Source organism: Musa acuminata, chromosome BXJ3-3 (assembly GCF_036884655.1).
Source record: "Musa acuminata AAA Group cultivar baxijiao chromosome BXJ3-3, Cavendish_Baxijiao_AAA, whole genome shotgun sequence".
NCBI classification, from domain to species: Eukaryota; Viridiplantae; Streptophyta; class Magnoliopsida; order Zingiberales; family Musaceae; genus Musa; species Musa acuminata.
This window is the reverse complement of record NC_088351.1, coordinates 10,520,001-10,541,240: the sequence shown is the minus strand read 5'-3', so window position 1 is coordinate 10,541,240 and position 21,240 is coordinate 10,520,001. Positions and strand designations below refer to the sequence as shown.

General features: G+C 43.9%; 1 protein-coding gene across 1 annotated transcript in view; it reads right to left on the bottom strand.

Annotated features, from left to right (window-relative positions):
* Positions 1–14,588: 14,588 nt before the first annotated feature.
* The window catches only part of LOC135634043 (beta-adaptin-like protein C), a 14,499-nt gene continuing 7,847 nt past the window's right edge, over positions 14,589–21,240 (bottom strand). Inside the window, exons 9-15 of the mRNA XM_065144174.1 lie at positions 21,160–21,223; positions 20,906–21,085; positions 19,494–19,586; positions 19,005–19,414; positions 18,695–18,884; positions 18,340–18,543; positions 14,589–15,120 (exon numbers count right to left, since the gene is read on the bottom strand). Coding sequence (XP_065000246.1) covers positions 14,824–15,120; positions 18,340–18,543; positions 18,695–18,884; positions 19,005–19,414; positions 19,494–19,586; positions 20,906–21,085; positions 21,160–21,223 — 1,438 coding nt within the window. The 3' untranslated portion in view covers positions 14,589–14,823. The remainder of the gene's footprint in view (positions 15,121–18,339; positions 18,544–18,694; positions 18,885–19,004; positions 19,415–19,493; positions 19,587–20,905; positions 21,086–21,159; positions 21,224–21,240) is intronic.

Genomic DNA, 21,240 nt, shown 5'->3' with positions numbered 1-21,240 from the left:
GAGCACCGGGCATTGAACAACCTTTCGCAAGTTCGCACGTTACCATGATGGGAACTTGTTGTCGCGCTCGGCACCCGGTGAGCAGCTGTTTGTGGACTTGCAGTTGTTCGTTCAACATTCTAAAGTCCTTGTTTTCCCCTCTCCCTCTTTTCTCTTGTGCATGCAAGGTGCTCGTTGAATTGCTTATAAAGCTTCCCCTTTTTGCGAGACATCGGGACTTGTCCGTCGCTCATTCTTCCGAACTAATCAACTTTCTCTTTTACAGGTCCTTCGGGACCTGTGAGAGGTTGCAAGTGGGCTGATCTTTGTGGAGCAATATCGTAAGGCAAAGTGTAACTTAGGCAACGCAAGCTAAGTTCGCGTCTTTGCCGCAAGGGTGCCTCACGACTTAGGCAATTCCAGCTAAGGCCGTGACAAGAAGGCAACGAGGGGGCGTTATCGATGGTACGAAAAACCCACCTGGTGCTGAAGCCCCACTCTTGATCACAACTAATGTAGAAGAAATGCCTCTTCCATCCTTTGTTGTTGGAGGGCACACCACTGATCTTAAAACTGTTGCGGGCAGTCAGGTAGTACCTACCTGATCCCTTGCCAAGGCAGAAACAAGCTAAAAAGAGGGGCCGGGATGGTTCGATCCCAGCCCCCCAACACTCCAAGATGAAAGCCATCAAGTAACGCCAGGAGTTTGGCGACACTGGGAAGGGGAGATCCCCCAAAAGTGAAGACAGTCCCTAAATAACAGGGTGCATCGGGAACCGCAAACCCACCTCGAGTGCCCCTACGGTTAACTCGAACCCACTGGGAAACCGGTCATACGACCGCTGCCCAGGTCGAGGGGCGTGCAGGCTGTAACATTCCAGGATACGGTAGCGATTCCGGAGCACTTTCAAAAGATCCTCGGTCACCACCGAGTCAACATCATGCCACGACTTGAGGGCTTCAAGAGTGACTGAACCCTTTGAAGCCTCCGAGGAAGTGCTACTCGAAGTACACGCTCACTACCTCATCCCGAGAATTTGCAGAAGGGGAAGAAGGAGAAGGAGAAGGAGAGGGAGAAGGGGACGAAACTGAAGATAAGGATGAAGACGAAGACGGAGACATCCTGACCTCAGAGTTGCGAGGAAGAATCCCGGGGTCCGGGGCGAGGGATTGAAGCAAGGAGGATGGCGGAGTTGCAAGAAAGAGCCGAAGTGCAGGACGAAAGACTGATGGCGAAGGTGTTGGCAACCGCCCTGAATGGGGATTATAAAAGGCAAGAAACTCGCGGCGAGGCGACGATTAGGGCTTCCCGAGGAGAGGAATAGTCGTAGAATTAAAGACTCGTCGCGTCCCCTCGGATCCGCCAGATTCGCCCACCTTGGAGCTCCTGCTAAAGGCGTCCCATCACCCGAGAACTCCCGTCGAAAGGCCGTTCAAAATGAAGTTTCTTGCTAGGCCCTACGATGCTCCGCCCGACCCGCCATGTGGCGCGATGACATTTAGCACTCAGGTATGAATCGGCCCCCAGGTTCGATTTCTACCCGGGTCGCTCCAAATCACCCCCGACTGACGACCCGCCGGCACCAAAACCAGAACCGAGCGTACTCACTCGGTCCCCAGATTCAAATCTGGAGCCGAGCTTACTCACTCGGTCCCCATATTCAAATCCGGAGCCGAGCTTACTCTCTCGGTCCCCAGATTCAATCCGGAGTCGAGCTCACTCGCTCAGTCCCTACTAGTCATAGGTGCCCAGCAAGCTAATCACGTGAGTGATGGCACGTGTGACTTGATACAGAATCTTTTTGCTTATTATATTTTGGCATATATCACTTTATAACTATTGCATATATGCACATATATATTGTGATGTCCTTGGATTTGTGCAATGGGAATCGGATCATGATGAGATCACGAAAATGAGATCGATTCACCTTTAAACACATATCCTAAATAATCTCGGTCATAGGTTACTCGAGAGGGACATCGTAATAACCGGACAGACTGGTGTGTTGTATACCCGTTCATATGATGGATACAGCTGGTCTTAAAGCTGCTCGTGTAGGGACACTAGGGATACAGTACATGTGCTCATTGGAGAATAAGTTCACTGATTGATCTGCTTACAAAATGCTGGATGGTTGATGATGTTTTATTGTCAGACAACGATTCCGTAGTCCTAGTGGTATATCTGGTCCTTAGACTTGAGACACCAACGATATCTTGTATGAGTGCTACACTCTTTGATACCAGACTTATAGGTTTCACTGTCCTAGATCTAGTACAGCTAGTCATTAGGAGTGGTAGTCGACCTTACGAGAGCTATTGAGTGTCGATAGAGGATCATCCACTCTCGGCGTCATGAGAGGATGTTAGGACTCTAGCTAGGAGAGTCCTAATTGAGAGGGACATTCATGTAAAACCTACCTAAGCTGACTCCTATTAAAGAGGTGAAGTGGCCGGCTAAGGTTAGGAAGTTATTTCTTAGAGAAGAATAAGGAGTTGTAAAGGAATAGGAGTTTTGAGTAGGAGTCCTATTAGGAGTTGGTTAGAAGTATGAGTCCTATTAGGAGTTGGTTAGAAGTAGGAATCTTAAGTAAGAGTCCTATTAGGAGTTAGGGTTTAGAAGCCCTATAAATAGTCATGTATTCCACCTCTTTTCATAAGCAATAGATGAATCTTTTCTGCAGCCTTTGAGCAGTAACTTGGAGGGAGGAACTCCTATAGAGTTCTAAGGAGGTCATCCCCTAAAGAGATCAAACCTAAGTTTAGAATCTGCAAGGGTTCTAACAGAGGAATATCATATGTGTTCTTGCTCAAACAAATCTCTGGCCAGGGTCATTCGGGTTGAGAGAAAAAGAGTTCTCCGGGAGAATCCGATTAGAGCGAGACTCGAGTAGAAACCGTATAGGTCTGACAGCATGAGAGATTAGAAGGTCACACACATACGGTAGGCATTACGATGAGTAGAGGTTCGGATATGAGATATCCGACGGAGCCCTTATCTTATTGGATATCCAATAAGCCCCTAAATTATTGGATCCCATGGACGAGATCCAATAAGAGTCCATAAGAGATTATTGGATAGAGATCCACTAATATAAAAGGCTTGGGTTATTGGATGCAGATCCAATACCCACTAGAGGAGGATCCATTAGGGTTTGACATGGGACCTCTATAAATAGGAGGGATTCAGAGCCTCATATGCTAGAGCCTTTGCTTGCCTCTCTTATTCTCTTTCCCCTCTCCACCTCAGAGCAGGCTTTGAGTTTTGAGGAGCGTCGTCGCAGCCTTGCTGTGTGGATCACCGCTAGAGATGAGGACGCTTGACCTCCTTCACCCTCTCCTAAAAATCTGTAAGGAAACTGGGATATACGATCTCTCTCTAGGTAACACAATCTACTCTATATGCAGTTTTTTAGTTTCGCGGATTTTGCGCACCAATCTTCGAACGACGACGAACATCTCTTTGGGAATCGAGGATTTTGTTTTCATATTCTTCCACTACGGATCTGATGTCGCCCCCAAGATTTCCCAATAGTGGTATCAGAGCCAAGTTGTTCGTACGAATGATTGGTTTTGAACTGTGTATGTTGTGTTTAGGAAGAATTTTGACGTCAAAATCGTTGACACAAAAACAAGGAAAGGCAGCAATAGTTGCTGCCCTCGATCTACATGCCTACAACCACCTATAGCGGTAGTCGCAACCAGGCAGCACAGCGCCGGCGCATGTGCAAGCGCTGTGCTTGCAGCAAGCTTGTGGCCGGCGGGGCTGGCAACCAGCGAGCAAAGGTACCGTAGGGCAACGGTGCCTGCGACCACTGCTCACGCAGGGTGATGCGCCGCAAGGCAGCGAGGCTTATGGCCACTGCTCCCGCAGGCAAAAACCCCGGCGAGGCAGCACCGCCTGCGGGCACTGCCTCGCAGGCAGAAACACTCGCGAAAGGGGCAGCGCCCACAGGGGCGCCCACTTGTAGGGGCGACGCCCCGGCCATGTTACACTTGCCATCGCCGGTAGGGTGGTGGCAACAGCAGCAGCAACAGCGAAAAGGGAGAGGGGCTTAGGGTTTTTGGGCAAAAAGATAATTTTGCCCTTGTGAATTTGAGAAATTCTAATTTCCATCTTTTATCCAAATTACAAAAATACCCCTATAAATTCAGAAATTTCCTATATGTCCCTGATTTCATAAAATACTAATTAATTTAAAAGTTTAGTTGATTATTATTTTTAGCATTATCTAGTAGTCCTACATGATGATGATTATTTATACATGTGATGTATGATGTGTGGACGGATAATCATAGACCGTGTGATGTGTGTACTTGTGATTATTATTATTGGGGTCTGCGAACCTCCATTATATTTCTCATTTATTGTCGGGCTTGCATGCCTATGATTATGTTGTAATCACATGAGAAAGCGCAGCGGGAGCGTGGATGCGATAGCGGGACCCACGAGACGGACGATCGCGATGCATGAAGATGCATCGAGATGTCAACGGAACCGACGAGGACGAGATGGACGATCACAGGGCATGGAGATGCACCGTTGCACACATAGATCTTGATGTGAGTGATTAGACCTACTGGCTCGGGCCTAATCACATTAGGTTGTGGTCCATGATCATCTGATGTAATTGCTTATACACATACTAGATATGTATATATATTTGCATACGATGTAGATATATATTAAATATGTATATGTGTGACATGTCATATTAGGAGGCCAAATCATAGAAACATCTCCCTTAATAATATTAAGTCGGTAAACGTGAGACAATTAGATTGACCCACGTGGCCTTCCATCGTTATAAGTAGGAACCGATTCCCGGTGTAGGTTGAGTTAGTCGAGTCCCTCGAGACTCACCTATATCACGATTTATCTTGCTTACGATATAGAGATGTCATCGGTGACCTGAGAACATGGTATGCTTGGTTGAGTCCCTCGAGGGTACATCATTAAATCAGACTTATCTTGTAATGAAGGTGTTGACTTAACCGAGCATCATGATTGGTCAAGTCCCTCGAGACCATGGTGATTCGGAGGCCGAACAGGACGGGAATCACAAGGAGTTGTGATCGGTAAGACTTGCCTACCTTTTAGGCTTAGTGTGATTGGTCGAGTCCCTCGAGGTTACACTAAAACGTTGATTGGATCCTGATCCCCACTAGAAGTTTGCCGAAGACTTCCATTTCACGTGCTGAGGGTGCGCATGACTCGTTAGTAAAATAGTGGGAGCATATTAAGATAGAAGTCCATATCTTAATAGTTTATTTCTTACAAAATCTGCATGTTATTCATTTCTACTGCTTCTTTATTTTCAGAAAATGTCGCTTTCAAATCCCTTACATGGCACACTTGATGTCAACCGCATCACTGGTCCAAATTATACGGATTGGCTCTGTAACTTGAGAATTATTCTCACGGCGGAGAAAATCGTGTACGTCCTTGATACAGTGATGCCTACGCCCGAAAAAGGGGCAAGCAAGGATGAGATCGCTCGCTACGTGAAGTACATTGATGACTCCACTCTTGCTCAGTGCTATATGTTGGGCTCTATGACTCCTGAGTTATAGAGACAATATGAAAAGATGAATGCCAGATCCATTCTCTTACATGTTCGTAAATTGTTTGAGGAACAGGGAAGGACTCAACGATATGAGATATCCAAGAGCCTCTTCCGCGCTAGGATGACTGAGGGGACACCGGTTCAGAACCATGTCCTAAAGATGATTGAGTGGATAGAGAAACTCACAAGTCTAGAAATGGTCCTAAAGGATAACTTGTGTGTGGACATTGTGCTTCAGTCCCTACCAGATTCCTTTTCACAGTTCATAATGAATTTTAATATGAACAAGCTTGAGGTGACTCTCCCAGAGCTCCTCAATATGTTGAGGGAGGTAGAGAATACTATTAAGAAAGAGATGTCAGTTCTCTACACTGATGAGACCAGAAAGAAAAGGAAAACAAAGGTTGCTAAGAATGACCTATCAAAGGACAAAGGCCAGTGCTTCCACTATGGCAAAGATGGGCACTGGAAGAGGAACTACAAAGAGTACCTTGCAGAAAGGGCGAAACAAAAGCTTGATGAAGCTTCAAGTACATTCATGATCAGTCTCCATTTGTCAGACTCTTATGATAACACATGGGTATTAGATACCGGTAGTGCTTATCATATATGCAATTCATTGTAGGTTCTGGCAAGGCCTAGGAGACTAGAGAGAGGCGAGATGGATCTCAAGATGGGTAATGGAGCAAAAGTTATTATAGTAGCTGTTGGCGAGGTCACCCTACATCTGCCTGGTGAAGCTTTTATTGCATTAGATGCATGTTATTTTGTTCATTCTATTATCAAAAACATTATCTCCATTTCATGTTTAACAGTTAGTGGATATAAATTAGTTTTTGAGACCAATGGTTGTTCGATATTATTAGATGATAAGATCATTACGAAAGAAACATTGCATAATGGTTTATTTATGTTAGACACTACTCCACATATCATGAATATAAATGTGTCCAGAAGGAAACGAGATGAGATGAACAGTGCATACCTGTGACATTATAGGCTAGGTCACATCCATGAAAGAAGGATTCAAAAGTTGCTAATGATGGATATCTAGATCCATTCGACTATGTGTCATATGCAACTTGCGAGCCTTGCCTTCGTGGAAAACTAACCAACTCTCCATTTAGTGGAACTGGAGAGAGAGCCACTGAGTTGTTGGAACTCATACATAGTGATGTGTGTGGACCCATATCAACTCATGCCATTGGTGGATACTCTTACTTCATTACCTTTACTAATGATTTCTCAAGGTATGGATATATGTATTTAATGAAGTAGAAGTCCGAGGCCTTTGAGAAATTTAGAGAGTATAAGAATGAGGTGGAGAACCAGACTAGAAAGAGTATCAAAACTCTTCGATTAGATCGAGGAGGTGAGTACTTAAGTACAGAGTTTACTCAGTTCCTCAATGACCATGGGATATTATCCCAATGGACACCTCCTTATACACCTCAACTCAATGGTGTCTCTGAAAGGAGAAATCGTACGCTATTAGACATGATACGGTCAATGATGAGTTTCGCTGACCTACCCATCTCATTCTGGGGATATACCCTAGAAACCGCAGCTTACCTTCTGAATAGAGTTCCAACTAAGTCGGTAGTGTCTACACCATATGAGATATGGAAAGGGAAGAAGCCTAATCTTAAGGTTGTTAAGATTTGGGGCTGCCCTGCCCATGTTAAAAGACACAACCCCGATAAGTTAGAATAAAGGACAGAGCGATGCAAATTTGTGGGATACCCCAAGGAAACTTATGGGTATTATTTCTCTCTCGAGGACCAAAAGGTCTTTGTAGCTAAAAGAGCAGTGTTCCTTGAGAAGGAACATATTCTTGGTGGAGATAGTGGGAGAATGATAGAGTTGAGCGAGGTTGGAGAACCAAGCTCAAGCACCACTCTACAGCCCAAGTCTGTTCAGGTACCTAATACACAAGTTTCAACTTTACGTAGGTCTGATAGAGTATCTCATCCTCCTGAGAGATATGTGGGACATATTAGAGGAGAGGATGTTGAGGATATTGATCCTCAGACCTACGAGGAGGCTATTATGAGTATAGACTCCGGGAAGTGGCAAGAAGCCATGAATTTAGAGATGGATTCTATGTACTCCAACAAGGTTTGTAACCTAGTTGATGCGCCTGAAGGTATTGTACCCATCGGTTGTAAGTGGATCTTTAAGAAAAAGATCGGAGTATATGGAAAGGTAGAGACCTATAAAGCAAGGCTAGTGGCTAAGGGGTATCGTCAAAGGTAATGTGTTGACTACGACAAAACCTTCTCACTCATAGCAATGCTAAAATCCATCAGAATTCTATTGACTATTGCAGCACACTATGATTATGAGATCTTGCAGATGGATGTGAAAATTGTATTCCTCAATGGGAACCTCGAGGAGGAGGTGTATATGATGCAACATGAGGGATTCGTGTTCAAGAACTGCCCAGATAAGGTGTATAGGTTGCTTAGATCCATTTATGGACTAAAGCAAGATTTCCGAAGTTGGAACATAAGATTTGATGAGGCAATCAGATCTTATGACTTCATTAAGAATGAAGATAAGCCTTGTGTGTACAGGAAGGTAAGTTGGAGCGCTATCACCTTTTTGGTGTTATATGTGAATGACATCCTGATCATTGGGAATAACGTAGGAATACTATCCACAGTAAAGACTTGGTTATCTAGACACTTCTCCATTAAGGACTTAGGAGAAGCATCATATATCTTGGGGATTAGAATTTATAGAGATAGATCCAAGAGGATGCTTGGCTTATCTCAGTCCAGGTACATAGAAACAATTGTCAAAAGGTTTGGCATGAAAAATTCCAAGAGATGTCTCATACCGATGAGACATGGGATATCGCTTTCTACAAGTATGTCCCTAAAGACTCCAAAAGAAAGGGCGAATATGGATATGATACCTTATGCCTCAGCAATAGGGTCTATCATGTATGTCATGCTATGTACTAGGCCTGATACAGCGTATGCTCTGAGTGTCACGAGCAGGTATCAAGTGGATCCAGGCTTGGAGCATTGGAAAGCAGTAAAGTGTATCCTTAAATACTTGAGAAGGACTAAGGATCTTTTACTAGTATATGGAGGTAGTAGCCTTAAGGTTGAAGGCTACACAGACTCAAGTTTTCAGTCTGATGTCGATGATAGCAAGTCGAATTCGGGGTACGTGTACACCTTGAATGAAGGAGTAGTGTGCTGGAAGAGTTCCAAGCAAGACACTACTGCTGACTCTACCACAGAGGCGAAGTACATTGCTGCATCAGATGCAGCAAAGGAGGGAGTCTGGTTGAAGAAGTTCATCATAGATTTGGGAGTCGTGTCGAGTAACGAGGAGCCGATCTCCTTATATTGCGACAACAACGGGGCGATTTCTCAAGTAAAGGAACCTAGGTCTCATCAGAAATCTAAGCATATTCTGAGGAGGTTCCACTTTATCAAAAAGATCATAACCCGAGGAGATGTAACAGTGAAAAGAGTTTCATCCGAAGATAACATTGCAAATCCACTGACAAAGTCGTTGTCTCGGATTGTCTTTGAGCATCACAAGGGTCTGATTGAGATCAGACACATATGTGATTGGCTTTAGGTCAAGTGGAAGATTGCTAGTCATAGGTACCCAGCAAACCAATCACGTGAGTGATGTATGTGTGACTTGATGCAGAATCTTTTTGCTAATTATATTTTGGCATATATCACTTTATAACTATTGCATATATACACATATATATTGTGAGGTCCTTGGATTTGTGCAATAGGAATCAGATCGTGATGAGATCACGAAAATGAGATCGATTCATCTTTAAACACATATCCTAAATAATCACGGTCATAGGTTACTCGAGATGGACATCGTGATAACCGAACAGACTGGTGTGCTGTATACCCGTCCATATGATGGATATAGCTAGTCTCATAGCTACTCATGTAGGGACACTAGGGATACAGTATATGTGCTCATTGGAGAATGAGTTCACTGATTGATCCGCTTATGGAATGCTGGATGGTTGATGATGCCTTATTGTCAAACAGCGATTCCGTAGTCCTAGTGGTATATCTGGTCCTTAGACTTGAGACACCAAGGATGTCTTGTATGAGTGCTACACTCTTTGATACTAGACCTATAGGTTTGACTATCCCAGATCTAGTACAGTTGGTCATTAGGAATCATCCACTCTCGGCGTCATGACAGGAATATCCTATGTGTTCTTGCTCAAACAAATCTCTGGCCAGGGTCATTCGAGTTGAGAGAAAAAGAGTTCTCCGGGAGAATCCGATTAGAGTGAGACTCGAGTAGAAACCGTATGGGTCTGACAGCACCATGCTCGATATACGGTCTCTGTGATATTATATGGATGAGGGACTATAGGTCCATGGTAACTGAGGATAGACAGGTCTAATGGATTGGATTCCCCTATATTGTTTGGGGACTACGGCGTAGTGGCCTAGTACGTTCGTAGTCGATGAGTCGAGTGAATTATTACAAAGATAATAATTCACTGAGTTATAAGGAGTTCTGATAGGTATGACTCACGACCAGCTCGATATTGGGCCTAGAGGGTCACACACATATGGTAGGCATTGCGATGAGTAGAGGTTCGGATGTAAGATATCCGACGGAGCCCTTGTCTTATTGGATATCCAATAAGCCCCTGAATTATTGGATCGCATGGACGAGATCCAATAAAAGCCCATGAGAGATTATTGGATAGAGATCCACTAATCTAAAAGGCTTGGGTTATTGGATGCAGATCCAATACCCACTATAGGAGGATCCATTAGGGTTTGATAGGGGACCTCTATAAATAGGAGGGATTCAGAGCCTCATAGGCTAGAGCCTTTGCTTACCTCTCCTATTCTCATTCCCCTCTCCACCTCAAAGCAGGCTTTGAGTTTTGAGCAGCGTCATCGCAGCCCTGCTGTGTGGATCACCGCTAGAGAGGAGCACGCTTGACCTCCTTCACCCTCTCCTAAAGATCTGTAAGGAAATAGGGATATACGATCTCCCTAGGTAACACAATCTACTCTATACACAGTCTTTTAGTTTCGCGGATTTTGCGCACCAATCTTCGCACGACGACAAACATCTCTTTGGGAATCGGGGATTTTGGTTTCTTGTTCTTCCGCTACGCATCTGATGTCGCCCCCACGATTTCCCAATAGTCCCCAAGTTCAAACCGGAGCCGAGCTTAATCACTCGACCCCCAGGTTCGATTCCTGCCCGGGTCGCTCCAGATCGCCCTCGGTTGGCAACCCACCGATACCAAAACTGGAACCAAGCTTACTCACTCGGTCCCCAGATTCAAATCCGAAGTCGAGCCTACTCGCTCGATCCCTAGATTCAATCCGGAGCCGAGCTCACTCACTCGGTCCCCAAGTTCAAACCAGAGCCGAGCTTAATCACTCGACCCCCAAGTTCGATTCCTGCCCGGGTCGCTCTAGATCGCCCCCGATTGGCGACCCGCCGACACCAAAACTGGAACCGGGCTTACTCACTCGGTCCCCAGATTCAAATCCAGAGCCAAGCTTACTCACTCGGTCCCTAGATTCAAATCTGGAGCCGAGCTCACTCGCTCGGTCCCTAGATTCAATCTGAAGCCGAGCTCACTCGCTCGGTCCCTAAGTTCAAACCAGATCCGAGCTTAATCACTCGGCCCCCAGGTTTGATTCCTACCTGGGTCGCTCCAGATCGCCCCCGACTTATGACCCGTCGGCACTAGAACCAGAACCAGATTCGGTCACTCGGCCCACATGCCCGATCCATCGCCCGAGCTACACCTCGCAACCAATCTTATGCCCGAGTCACATCTCGGTTGATCCAACGCCCGAATCACTAGCCTAACCCATAATCCAAGTCGCTTCACGTCAACTCCGATTCGCCCCGCCCCGCCCCCCCCGACAAGTCTTTAAATCGAGCTGCCTCGATTCGCTGGCTGACTTGCAATCTCGGTAGCCATAGCTCTGAGCCAAGCGAAACCCATCATCTGAACTGAGACACGTCGGGTTCGCTCCGTATGTCTTGTCTGGCCGATTTTGACGTTTAGGTATCGCCTCATCAGGCCCCCACCGTTCGATCGGCAGGATTAATCCTGTCCAAATCACGGGGCACCGCCCCTCTAAAAACCACTCCCTGACGAGTCAATCCGGCTTCCCTATACAGGCAACCAGCATAATTACGTCCTTCACCCCTAGGCATGCCTCCTGGCCCATTAGGGACCCAGCGGCATGCCTTGGAGAGGGGGGAGAAGTGATATGACATATTTTGGCCCCCAGATGAGTCAACACCGACGTCACACGCCACGTCTCAACCAATATCAGAATCCAACACCGCATGCCATCGGAACCCCATGACGCACGTCAAGCCAGGTTCCGTACCAAGACACTATACGACATGACTGTCCTAAGGGCTCGGGGCGGTACCGTCTGACACCGCTCAAGCATCCCCCAAGACGCCAGCTCGTCAGAAAAGTCGTCTCATCCCGCAAGGGTCAACGATCACACCGAACCTAGGCGTAACCAATCCTCACACAATAGTATATAAACCCTTGGTCAACGCCCAACCAGGGGTAGAGAAAAAAAAAAACTCAATATCAAATACTCCACTGACTTACTCGTCGGAGGGGCCAAAGTCGGGAAGCACCCGACGAAGGCCATTTTGCAGGAAGGCAGACACCCCGAGCGGCGAACGCCTCCGGGAATTGTCATCCAGTACACAAGGACGTGCTGCCATTCATCCCAAAGTCAAAGAGACGGATTCCACCACAAATAGCGCCCGAGTCGACAAACCGAGAAACTCGGATCAACATCCTCTCACAAGAGCCCAATCAACCCCGTTAGCCCGACTCTTGTCCGAGTTACTCAGAAACGGCCACTCCCGACCGGCGAACATCTCGACCCAAGAGGCTCCTTCCATCGCGCAAAGGAGAGTAGTGAGCCGGCCCAGATCTTGATCAACGTCAGCCAACATTCCTTCCCGAGAGCGCAGCCACCTCATCATCCTACTCACCCCGTAAGAAACTCCCGACATCGACCTGCGAACTTAACCATGCTGACTCATCAGTCGCGATACTTTTGTTCACTAACAAGTGGCATATACGAAAATTTTATATTATAATATATAATATTATATATATATATATTATAAAAAAAGAGATATATAGTGTGATAAAATTACCGAACCACCCCCTTTTGCCCTTTCAAAAAGAAAAGTAACGAGTTGACGGGGGAGCGATGGGGAAAAGAGGAATATGTCCGACGCACGGGAGACGGACGCCTGTCCGTCTTTATTCCTCGGTTCTCAAGCTTCGCACATGGATTGGCTTCCAGAGAGGGTGAGTGGTGGAGGGTGGCGGTCGCAGCAGTGCAACTCCATCAGGAGTGGCGTTTCCCCTCCGACGGGCACAACTAACTCCTGCAGCCCATCTTGTTTGCTAGTTTTCTTTACTCTTTCTTTTGTGGATTCTTCTTCCGTCGCTGGGACAAAAGATATTAGGAGTAGGAAAGGCGAACGGCCATGCTTTCTTGTCCCCAGGACGAGACAGAACTGGTTCGAAGAGCTACGCATGCATTAATTAAAAGAGAGGAGAGGCGAAGGGTGGTGGTGGATGTCTGAGTCACTAACTTGCCCCACCTCAAAACGTTTGGTAGCCTTCGAACAAGACATGAAAGAAGAAAAGAAAAAGAAAATTCATATCTCTCTCTTTGCCATGTTCTTCGGCCGAGGTTTCTCTCCTCGTGTGTTGAGAAATAAGGTCGACGACTCTATCAATCTGATAGGATAACCCGATCGGTTAGTCTTATTAAATTTAAAATTAAAATATTTAAATCCAAATTAATAAGAATGTATTCATCATATCCTTGCAAAAATTATCCATTTCTATGGGGGCATCGAAACCTGGACACATGAAAATTCACCTAACGGGCGATGACAAAAAATCTTATCTGATGGTGATGCCAAAATATTTTACCAAATCAAGAATAACTCGAAAAATATGTTACTAATAATCCCTCATCTTTTTTCTCTAAGCCTCATCTCTCATCCTGGGGACTCCTATGTTCATCTTGATCAAGTAGGAATAATCTCATATGGTTAACAGCTACCTTAAAAGAACTCTGCTATGATCCACAAATACTGAAACCTGGTGGTGCTCAGGTTACAAAGTGTGACGAGCACAGGAATCAGTCCATCTTTTGGTTGACACACCCACCCATCACTCAGTCATCGGCACTATCATCTGTCCACTTGCGAATAAAGGCTACACAAAAGAAAATAATTATGTCAGTCATTGTCCAGTCATATTCTTCATTCTTTTCTTACCTCTGATCATCGGCGGATTCAAGCAGTCGGTATCCTATGGGTCAAATGTTCTACCTCTTTATCTTTCGAATTCGAAGCTGTGGCTTTCTTTACACCTCACGGTGATCCCAGCCACTGGCAAGTCGATTAGACTGCGTATAAGCTGGCCATCAACTTGCACTAAAAATTTCAATAGCTTTTTGTCTGATCCTCGCATGGGAGATGCAAGGCATGCATATTGGGTGGCAAGGAGAGATGATGAAGTAAAAAAGAGATGCAAAGGAAAACACAAAGCAGATCATGATCGCTAGCAATACATAAGCTAAACAATTTATGTGGCGTCAAAAGTCATCATTACCTGCGTTCATGATGTACTGCCATAGTATGGAAGGAAGCTCCTCAGGTCTCATCTTCTCCCGGGAACAGAACAATGCACTTGCTCTTGGTCCTCGACTGCATGTTTGTTTCTGCAAGAACAACTTGAATCGATATGGCTTTATGCAGATATGGTGAGGGCTTCACCGATGCGAGGCGGCGCCGCACCATACGGAGAACTGATGCTCGACTTGTTAAGTAACCCAAGCAACACATCTGCGGACATCAGCTTTCAGAATTTATAAACAGGACAGACTAGTTTAAATAAACCACAAAAAAGGATATGCCCGAGTCGTTTCCTCTTTCTCCGCTCTTTTACTGGTTTGGTTCTGAGAAGGGACATGAAATTTCAAATAATAAAAGAAACAGACTTGACATGGTCGATTACTCTTTATATGTTTGATAACAAAATGCGCCCAAGAGGTTTTGGATTGAAAGTTTCTAACAAAAGCAGCAGGATGAATCGTCCACTACAAATGTACTATAGAATTCAGTCAAAACCATGCTGCCGTCTCACAGGAACACCAAAGAATACCCTATCACAGAGAAGACAGATGATGAAAATTTTACAAAGGTAACATACGAACAGACCTCACTTCAGCAAAGTCTCCATGGCTTCAAAGAGGAGTGGTGCCATCTCGGGACTCTGTGTCTTAACTGCACATTTCACGCCTGGGACACCAAGAACAGCCGTCAGCTCTATCAGGAATGGAATACCTCGTGGGATCTTGGCCGACAAATACAGAAGCTCTTTGTCTGCATTCCTTCGTTTTGCTACAAAGAATACATTGGATGCAGTCAAATGTTCAATGGTAGCATCAACGCTATGGATAATGGAGTTTGACAAGTCCTTCCCGACTTCGTTCGACTCTGGCAGGGATTTCCAAGTCTGCATTTGGACGGGCGAGAGAATCATGACTAGCGCAACTTTACAAAAGCTAATAACATGACTCTTGAAACAGAACCATAGTACAAACCGAAATAGATTAAAAAGGTAATAATACAGAGGCTATCCACTTTTACTGTTCCTCCAAATGCAACATCGACCAGGAAGATGTCAGAAGTGTAAATTTATGAAGTCCTTGGAATCTCATTCAGGTGGACATATCTAAAAGAAGTAGATAGAGAATCTGCTTAACATGTTTAAAAACTCCCAAGATTTCAAAATAAGTTGAAACCTACAGAGGCAACTAGCATAAGGAGAAAACAAAAACAAATTGGGAGTGTTGAAATTCTCCAGCTCACTATTCTACATTGGTTAACCAAGAAACAAGTTCCATTAAAGTACAACAAATCACAAAAGTGACGCCCATTCCCAGCAAACTACCACTCATCTGTTTGAGTTACTGTTGCTAGCAAACCATTCACAACTGTGGGCGCGCCACATGCCAATGGAACTGTTAGTTCCCAGGCTATTTTGGGCTCGCTGCATGGTTTTTTCTTGCCAATGAAAAGGCAATATCAGTAGTTGAATCATGAACCTGTCAATGCTTCTTTATTGTTTCTAGCAGTCTATAGGGATGCGATTCTCCACCTCTTTTGACACCACAAATTGTAATAACTTAAGCTTTAACCAACACATTTATAGGTCTTCCATCAACATGTTGAAACTTTTTTTAAATTGCATCCTTGATTCTAACAAAACCACTAACCTTTTTGTCATCTGTTTCATAACACAACCAAAATCATCAATCGATGAAGGATAATTAAGCTTTTCCAGGTGCAATTCCGGGTCTTGCTTGGAACTCTATCTATCCTCCACAATTGGACAATTTTGTTTAGCTATAATTGCATTGACTTACTATAGTAATCATATACTCATCTAGTTTCATAAAATCATATATCAACTGTTACAAGATCATATAATATGAAAAAACGTTTAACACCATACCTCCCTTATCATCTTTCCTCCATGTCCATGGCCTTCACACATCCCTTTAGATTCTTCATATTCCTCCCCGTAGGACTCTTTAAAAGACCTTAAATAATCTATCTAAATTTCCAAATGTTCTCATTTGATCTGATAATCTGGTCTTCACAGAGGAGCATAAGAACTTCTCATATTAATCAGTTTTCACACGATATAAATATAATAGCAATATTTTGTCGCCATTTTTTCAAACTCAACAACATCTACTGATTGATTTAGTCCCTTAAAGAACTAAATGTATTCTTCCTCGATGTATAGATGTTGAATCTCCCTCCATTTTGTCACGAACGATCATCGCGCGCCCACAACGACTCTGTTCAACGAACCGTTCGTCGTTTGTGTTTACATGTACAGCTGCGTGAAAGCATGTTTTGGCTTGGTTTTATGTCATTTTGCTTGTAAAAAGGTAAGTTCAAACAAGTTACAGCGCTACAATGCGACCGCTTACCGAACCAAGCAAAACAGCCCAAAACAGCTCCGTTTTTGCGTGCCACGGGCTGTTTTTTGCAGCCCACTGCTGCACGCGAAACGTCAGCCATCTCAGCACCCTGGAACCACCCGGGTGGCACCATGAGGGATGGGGCTTCGGTATAGTGTCGGGAACTGAACAATCTTTCGCAAGTTCGCACGTTACCTTGACGGGAACTTGTTGTCATGCCCGGCACCCGGTGAGCAGTTGTTTATGGACTTGCAGCTGTTCGTTCAACCTTCTAAAGTCCTTGTTTTCCTCCTCTCCCTCTTTTCTCTTGTGCACACAAGGTGCTTGCTAAATTGCTTGTAAAGCTTCCCCTTTTCACGAGACGTCGGGACTTGTCCGTCGCTCGTTCTTCGAACTAATCAACTTTCTCTTTTACAGGTCCTTCAGGACCTGCAAGAGGTTGCAAGTGGGCTGATCTTTGCGAACACATATCGCAAGGGTGAGGCGTGACTTAGGCAACGCAAGCTAAGTTCGCGTCTTTGCAGCAAGGGTGCCTCACGACTTAGGCAATTCCAGCTAAGTCAGTGACATTGTAGTATCAGAGCGGGCAAGCAATTCGAGCAAACAACAAAGGAACTTCGCATTTTCGCCATGGCAAAGCATCATTGTGAATCAAGCAAGACGGGGAAAGCCGGACCCTTGCCCCAAGCAGCAGCAGGTGGGCTGCAAGTGCATACTCGCTCTCATGTTGTTGGAGCCACTCAAGAGGAGCGCGACAGCGAACATGATGAGCGAGAAGTTGGCTACTCTCCGCGAATAGAGGAGGCGCAATCTGGAGCACCAACTGGGAAGAAGAGCCATAAGGAGAGACTCACAACGGCGGAAACTCGCTTGGATGTTCTTGAAGCAAGCTTGGAGGAACTCTACTATGGCCAACGAAGGTTTGTTGGGGTAGAGAGCTCGCAAGAAGAAGCTGAGTCCCGGATCAACAAGGTTGAGGCCCTAGTCGACCGATTGTCAGATGACACTAAAGACTCCATGCAACACCTGCAGGAAGTCGCAACGAAACTCACTTCTAGGGTGACCATGCTCACGAGGGCACTGAATGCGGGACGAAGCAACACCCGCGTTGCACCGGCACAAAACTTGAGAGCACCCGAGCCGCATTGTTATGGAGGTGCCCGAGATGCCAAAGAGCTCGAGAATTTCCTGTTCGACATGGAACAATACTTTCGAGCTACGAGGCCTGATTCTGAAGAAACCAAAGTTTCTGCAGACAAAGTGAACTATCAGCATAAGCCACAAGTGATGTATAGTATATAAATTCTATGATGTGGATTTGCTCGTACTCATTCCGTAGTAGAGATGCTTGGTATACTGAAACAAACAAATCTGGGCAACAAAATCCACCTTAGAAAAGATATATAAAGTAGTAGTATCATGCTCTAATGATGTTTGCATTGACAGATTCTCCATATAACATCTTATTTTATCTATGTTGAACCAGAGGATAAACAAAACCAACCACATAAGAAAGATCAAGGGTTATTAGAAAGGGGAAGCTAACATTAAATGTCGATCAATCAATTATGAACTAAGAAAAAAAGGGGAAAAATCAAACAAAGTGACCTGCTTGCAGAATCAAGGCCCAGAATGATGCAGAACTACAATTAATGAACCAGGTCGAGATCATGTTTTCACTTAGCATCTTTCCTTGATAATTAAAGGAAACTTGAATAATTTCAACAAGAATAACTTACTTCCAGAAAATTTGCACGCTCCATTCTACCATCCTCACCAAAGAAAACATGCAACGATATCTTGTCATTGAAGTACCAGACTGGCTGCTGATTATTTTTAATTGCAACCTGCAATAGCGTGCTTGGAGGTCCAGGTGAAACATTCTGGAATAAAACCATAGGAAGAAGTGTCCTTGCTGAAGCTTCAGGTTGCAAAGGCGGGACCTAATCATCAACAAAATAAAATGCAAGAAGATATTTTGAGCAATAAGCTCCTTTAGAGCATAGGAAATGGATGTCAAGAGGCTGAAATAGTATCAGCGTGGCTAGTTAGCCCATTAATATCGCTACTTCTATAGCTTTACAAAACAATCACCTGCAAAGGTCCCGCAGCTGCAAGACCAAATGTATTTTTGTTGAACTGTATCATGAATCCATCTAACACAAGTTGCGTATTGTTCTCAAACAGCAAAGAGTAAAATATCTGGCCATCATGACATATAAGCTGTGCACTAATCTGTAGACCTTGCCCAGTAGATGAAGGTAGTAATACAGGTAAGGGGGCTCTGCAGAGACAATCAGAACATTTCCAAGAATAAGCACATCAAGGTATCCAAGATACTAAATATTATGTATATACCAAAAGAATGGGCTGAACTTAGAATTCTAACTCTGTACATCCTTACTCTGAAGGCGTCATTGGCTGGTCTACAGGAACTATAGCATTGTCAAGACCAATCAAATCTCCAAGCAAATCTGGCACAGGTGGAGCAGGTGCAGAGATTGCTGTTGTTGCCGGTGGCTGCTGCCTTGATTGAGAAGGTGAAACAGCAGCTGCACCAGAAGGAGCAGCTGCACCATCAACTGCATGAGAGGGTGACTCAGAATACCCTGTTTCACCTCCATCAGCATAATCATCATCATCTGGTCTAGGTGTAGCTGACTTTGCACGGCTTACAAAAGCATCAGGTATCTTATGATAAACAGAAGAAAGGGTAGCAATGTTTGCAAGAAGTTCATCAAGAAGTGAAGGATCAAGTTGGTTTGAATCATCACTTATTACTGGTTTTTCAGCTAGAACAACATCCTTAGCAGCCTGAAAGAAAGAAATTGATCATGATTACCAAACCATATGGCATCTTATGAACTGAATATCTTAAATTTGTTTCTAATACCTCAGGATCCATAGAAAGAAGACGCCAATAGATGTATGCACGATCTCGCAAATCAGGATTGTCTGTTTCCATCGTAGCATTATTAAGAACAGCCTATCACATACAGTGGATCTAAATTAGAGTCATAAATGAGACTAACAATAACATCTGAAAGTTACATAATGAAGTTCACAAAGTCCCCCACTCTCACGTGTCATGCAAAAAAAAACGAATTTAACACAACAAGATACCAAGGGGCATATTTTTAATTAAAAAAAGCACTCAATAAAATAAGATAAATATATGGCAGATAGTTAAAGATTTCAGTTTTAGCCAATTCAAAAATTTATAAAAAAAAAGATTGTGTTTTTTTTATAAGAGAACTTGGTAGAAGAAAGGAAGCTCCTGGATAAATGAAATAAAATATTACATTAGCATCAAACCACCATAGCAAGAGTATCGACAAAGTTACTTATCCTTGTCATCTTACAACATGCAAGATGAACCTAATAGTTAAATTGCTTGATTGAATAAATTTAAACTAAGGTCATTAGGATAGGTTCCCAAATAAGCATGCAAAATCTATTACTTCTGTAGTATACTCTTTTACAAGACAAATATCAGGAATTGAGAATCATAAAAACTAATGCCAAATGTACAATTTGTTTAAATATTGTCTAAATCCTTCAATGATCACTTTCAACTCTAGTCCCAGCCACTAATGAATGGTCATGTAGACAATGAGTAGATCTTTTCTTAAGAATGCTCTATTTATAAAACGTGATTTCCCCTTATGCTGGACATTTAGTGAGAAACTGCAATGGCATAAAAACTTAAACAAGTTTTTTTTTTTTCCTTCAAAAAGAATGAGGCAACAATCAACATTCCTCCCTCTCACCAGCCAATAGAAAAGGAAGGAAACATTGCATTGTAGAAACAAGAGTAAGTGTGCCAAACTTGAGGGTAACACTTACTGGTATGATGACATTAGCACATTGCTCCTTTGCCTCTCAGGCAACCAGGGGTTCGAGACATGAAATTAGCTAATCCATATGTAAGAGTAAGCCTACACCCTTCCCAGATCCTATATTGGTGGGGGCTTTTGCATTGGGCTTGCCCCCAACTCTGCCAAACTAACTGAATGTATCAAATCAATGAAGCCCAAGCATTCTCTCAAATAAAAAGGAAAGAAAGACTTCACTGAATGTCTCCTTCCAAATTAGTAGCAAACGAAGTTGCAATTGTCAATTTACCTATGTGCAGTTGTATGTTACAATCAGTAGCATCTAAGAAGAGTATGAAATTCTACGGAAGCATCATATGATTAATAATAGCCAAATGAATGATCCATGTATTTTGACGTTAGAATTGAGTGATATCTATATCAATAATATTGGACTATTGGTAACTGGTAAAACTGAAATAAAACAAACCTGAATCATCTGCTGTGGGCCTTCAGTTGGCTTCTTGAGGAACAATTTAACAGTTGCAGTGAGCAGCTGCAGCTGTACCAGTGCAGGTTCTTCTGGGAAAGTCTCAAGAAAGCTCTCAAGGAGCTCATCAGCATTGTCAATTCTTTCAGCATATTCACCAATTATCCATATCATTGATGCCTGCAGCAGCAGGACATTTTTGAGATAGCAAGGAAGAACAAACTGGAAACTAACCTCCCAAGTTAAACAAATACCTTAGCTTCTGGTTCATCTAAAGTGTCCAAGCTTTCACACAGTGTTGCAATAATAGACTCATAGCTGCAATATAATATAGA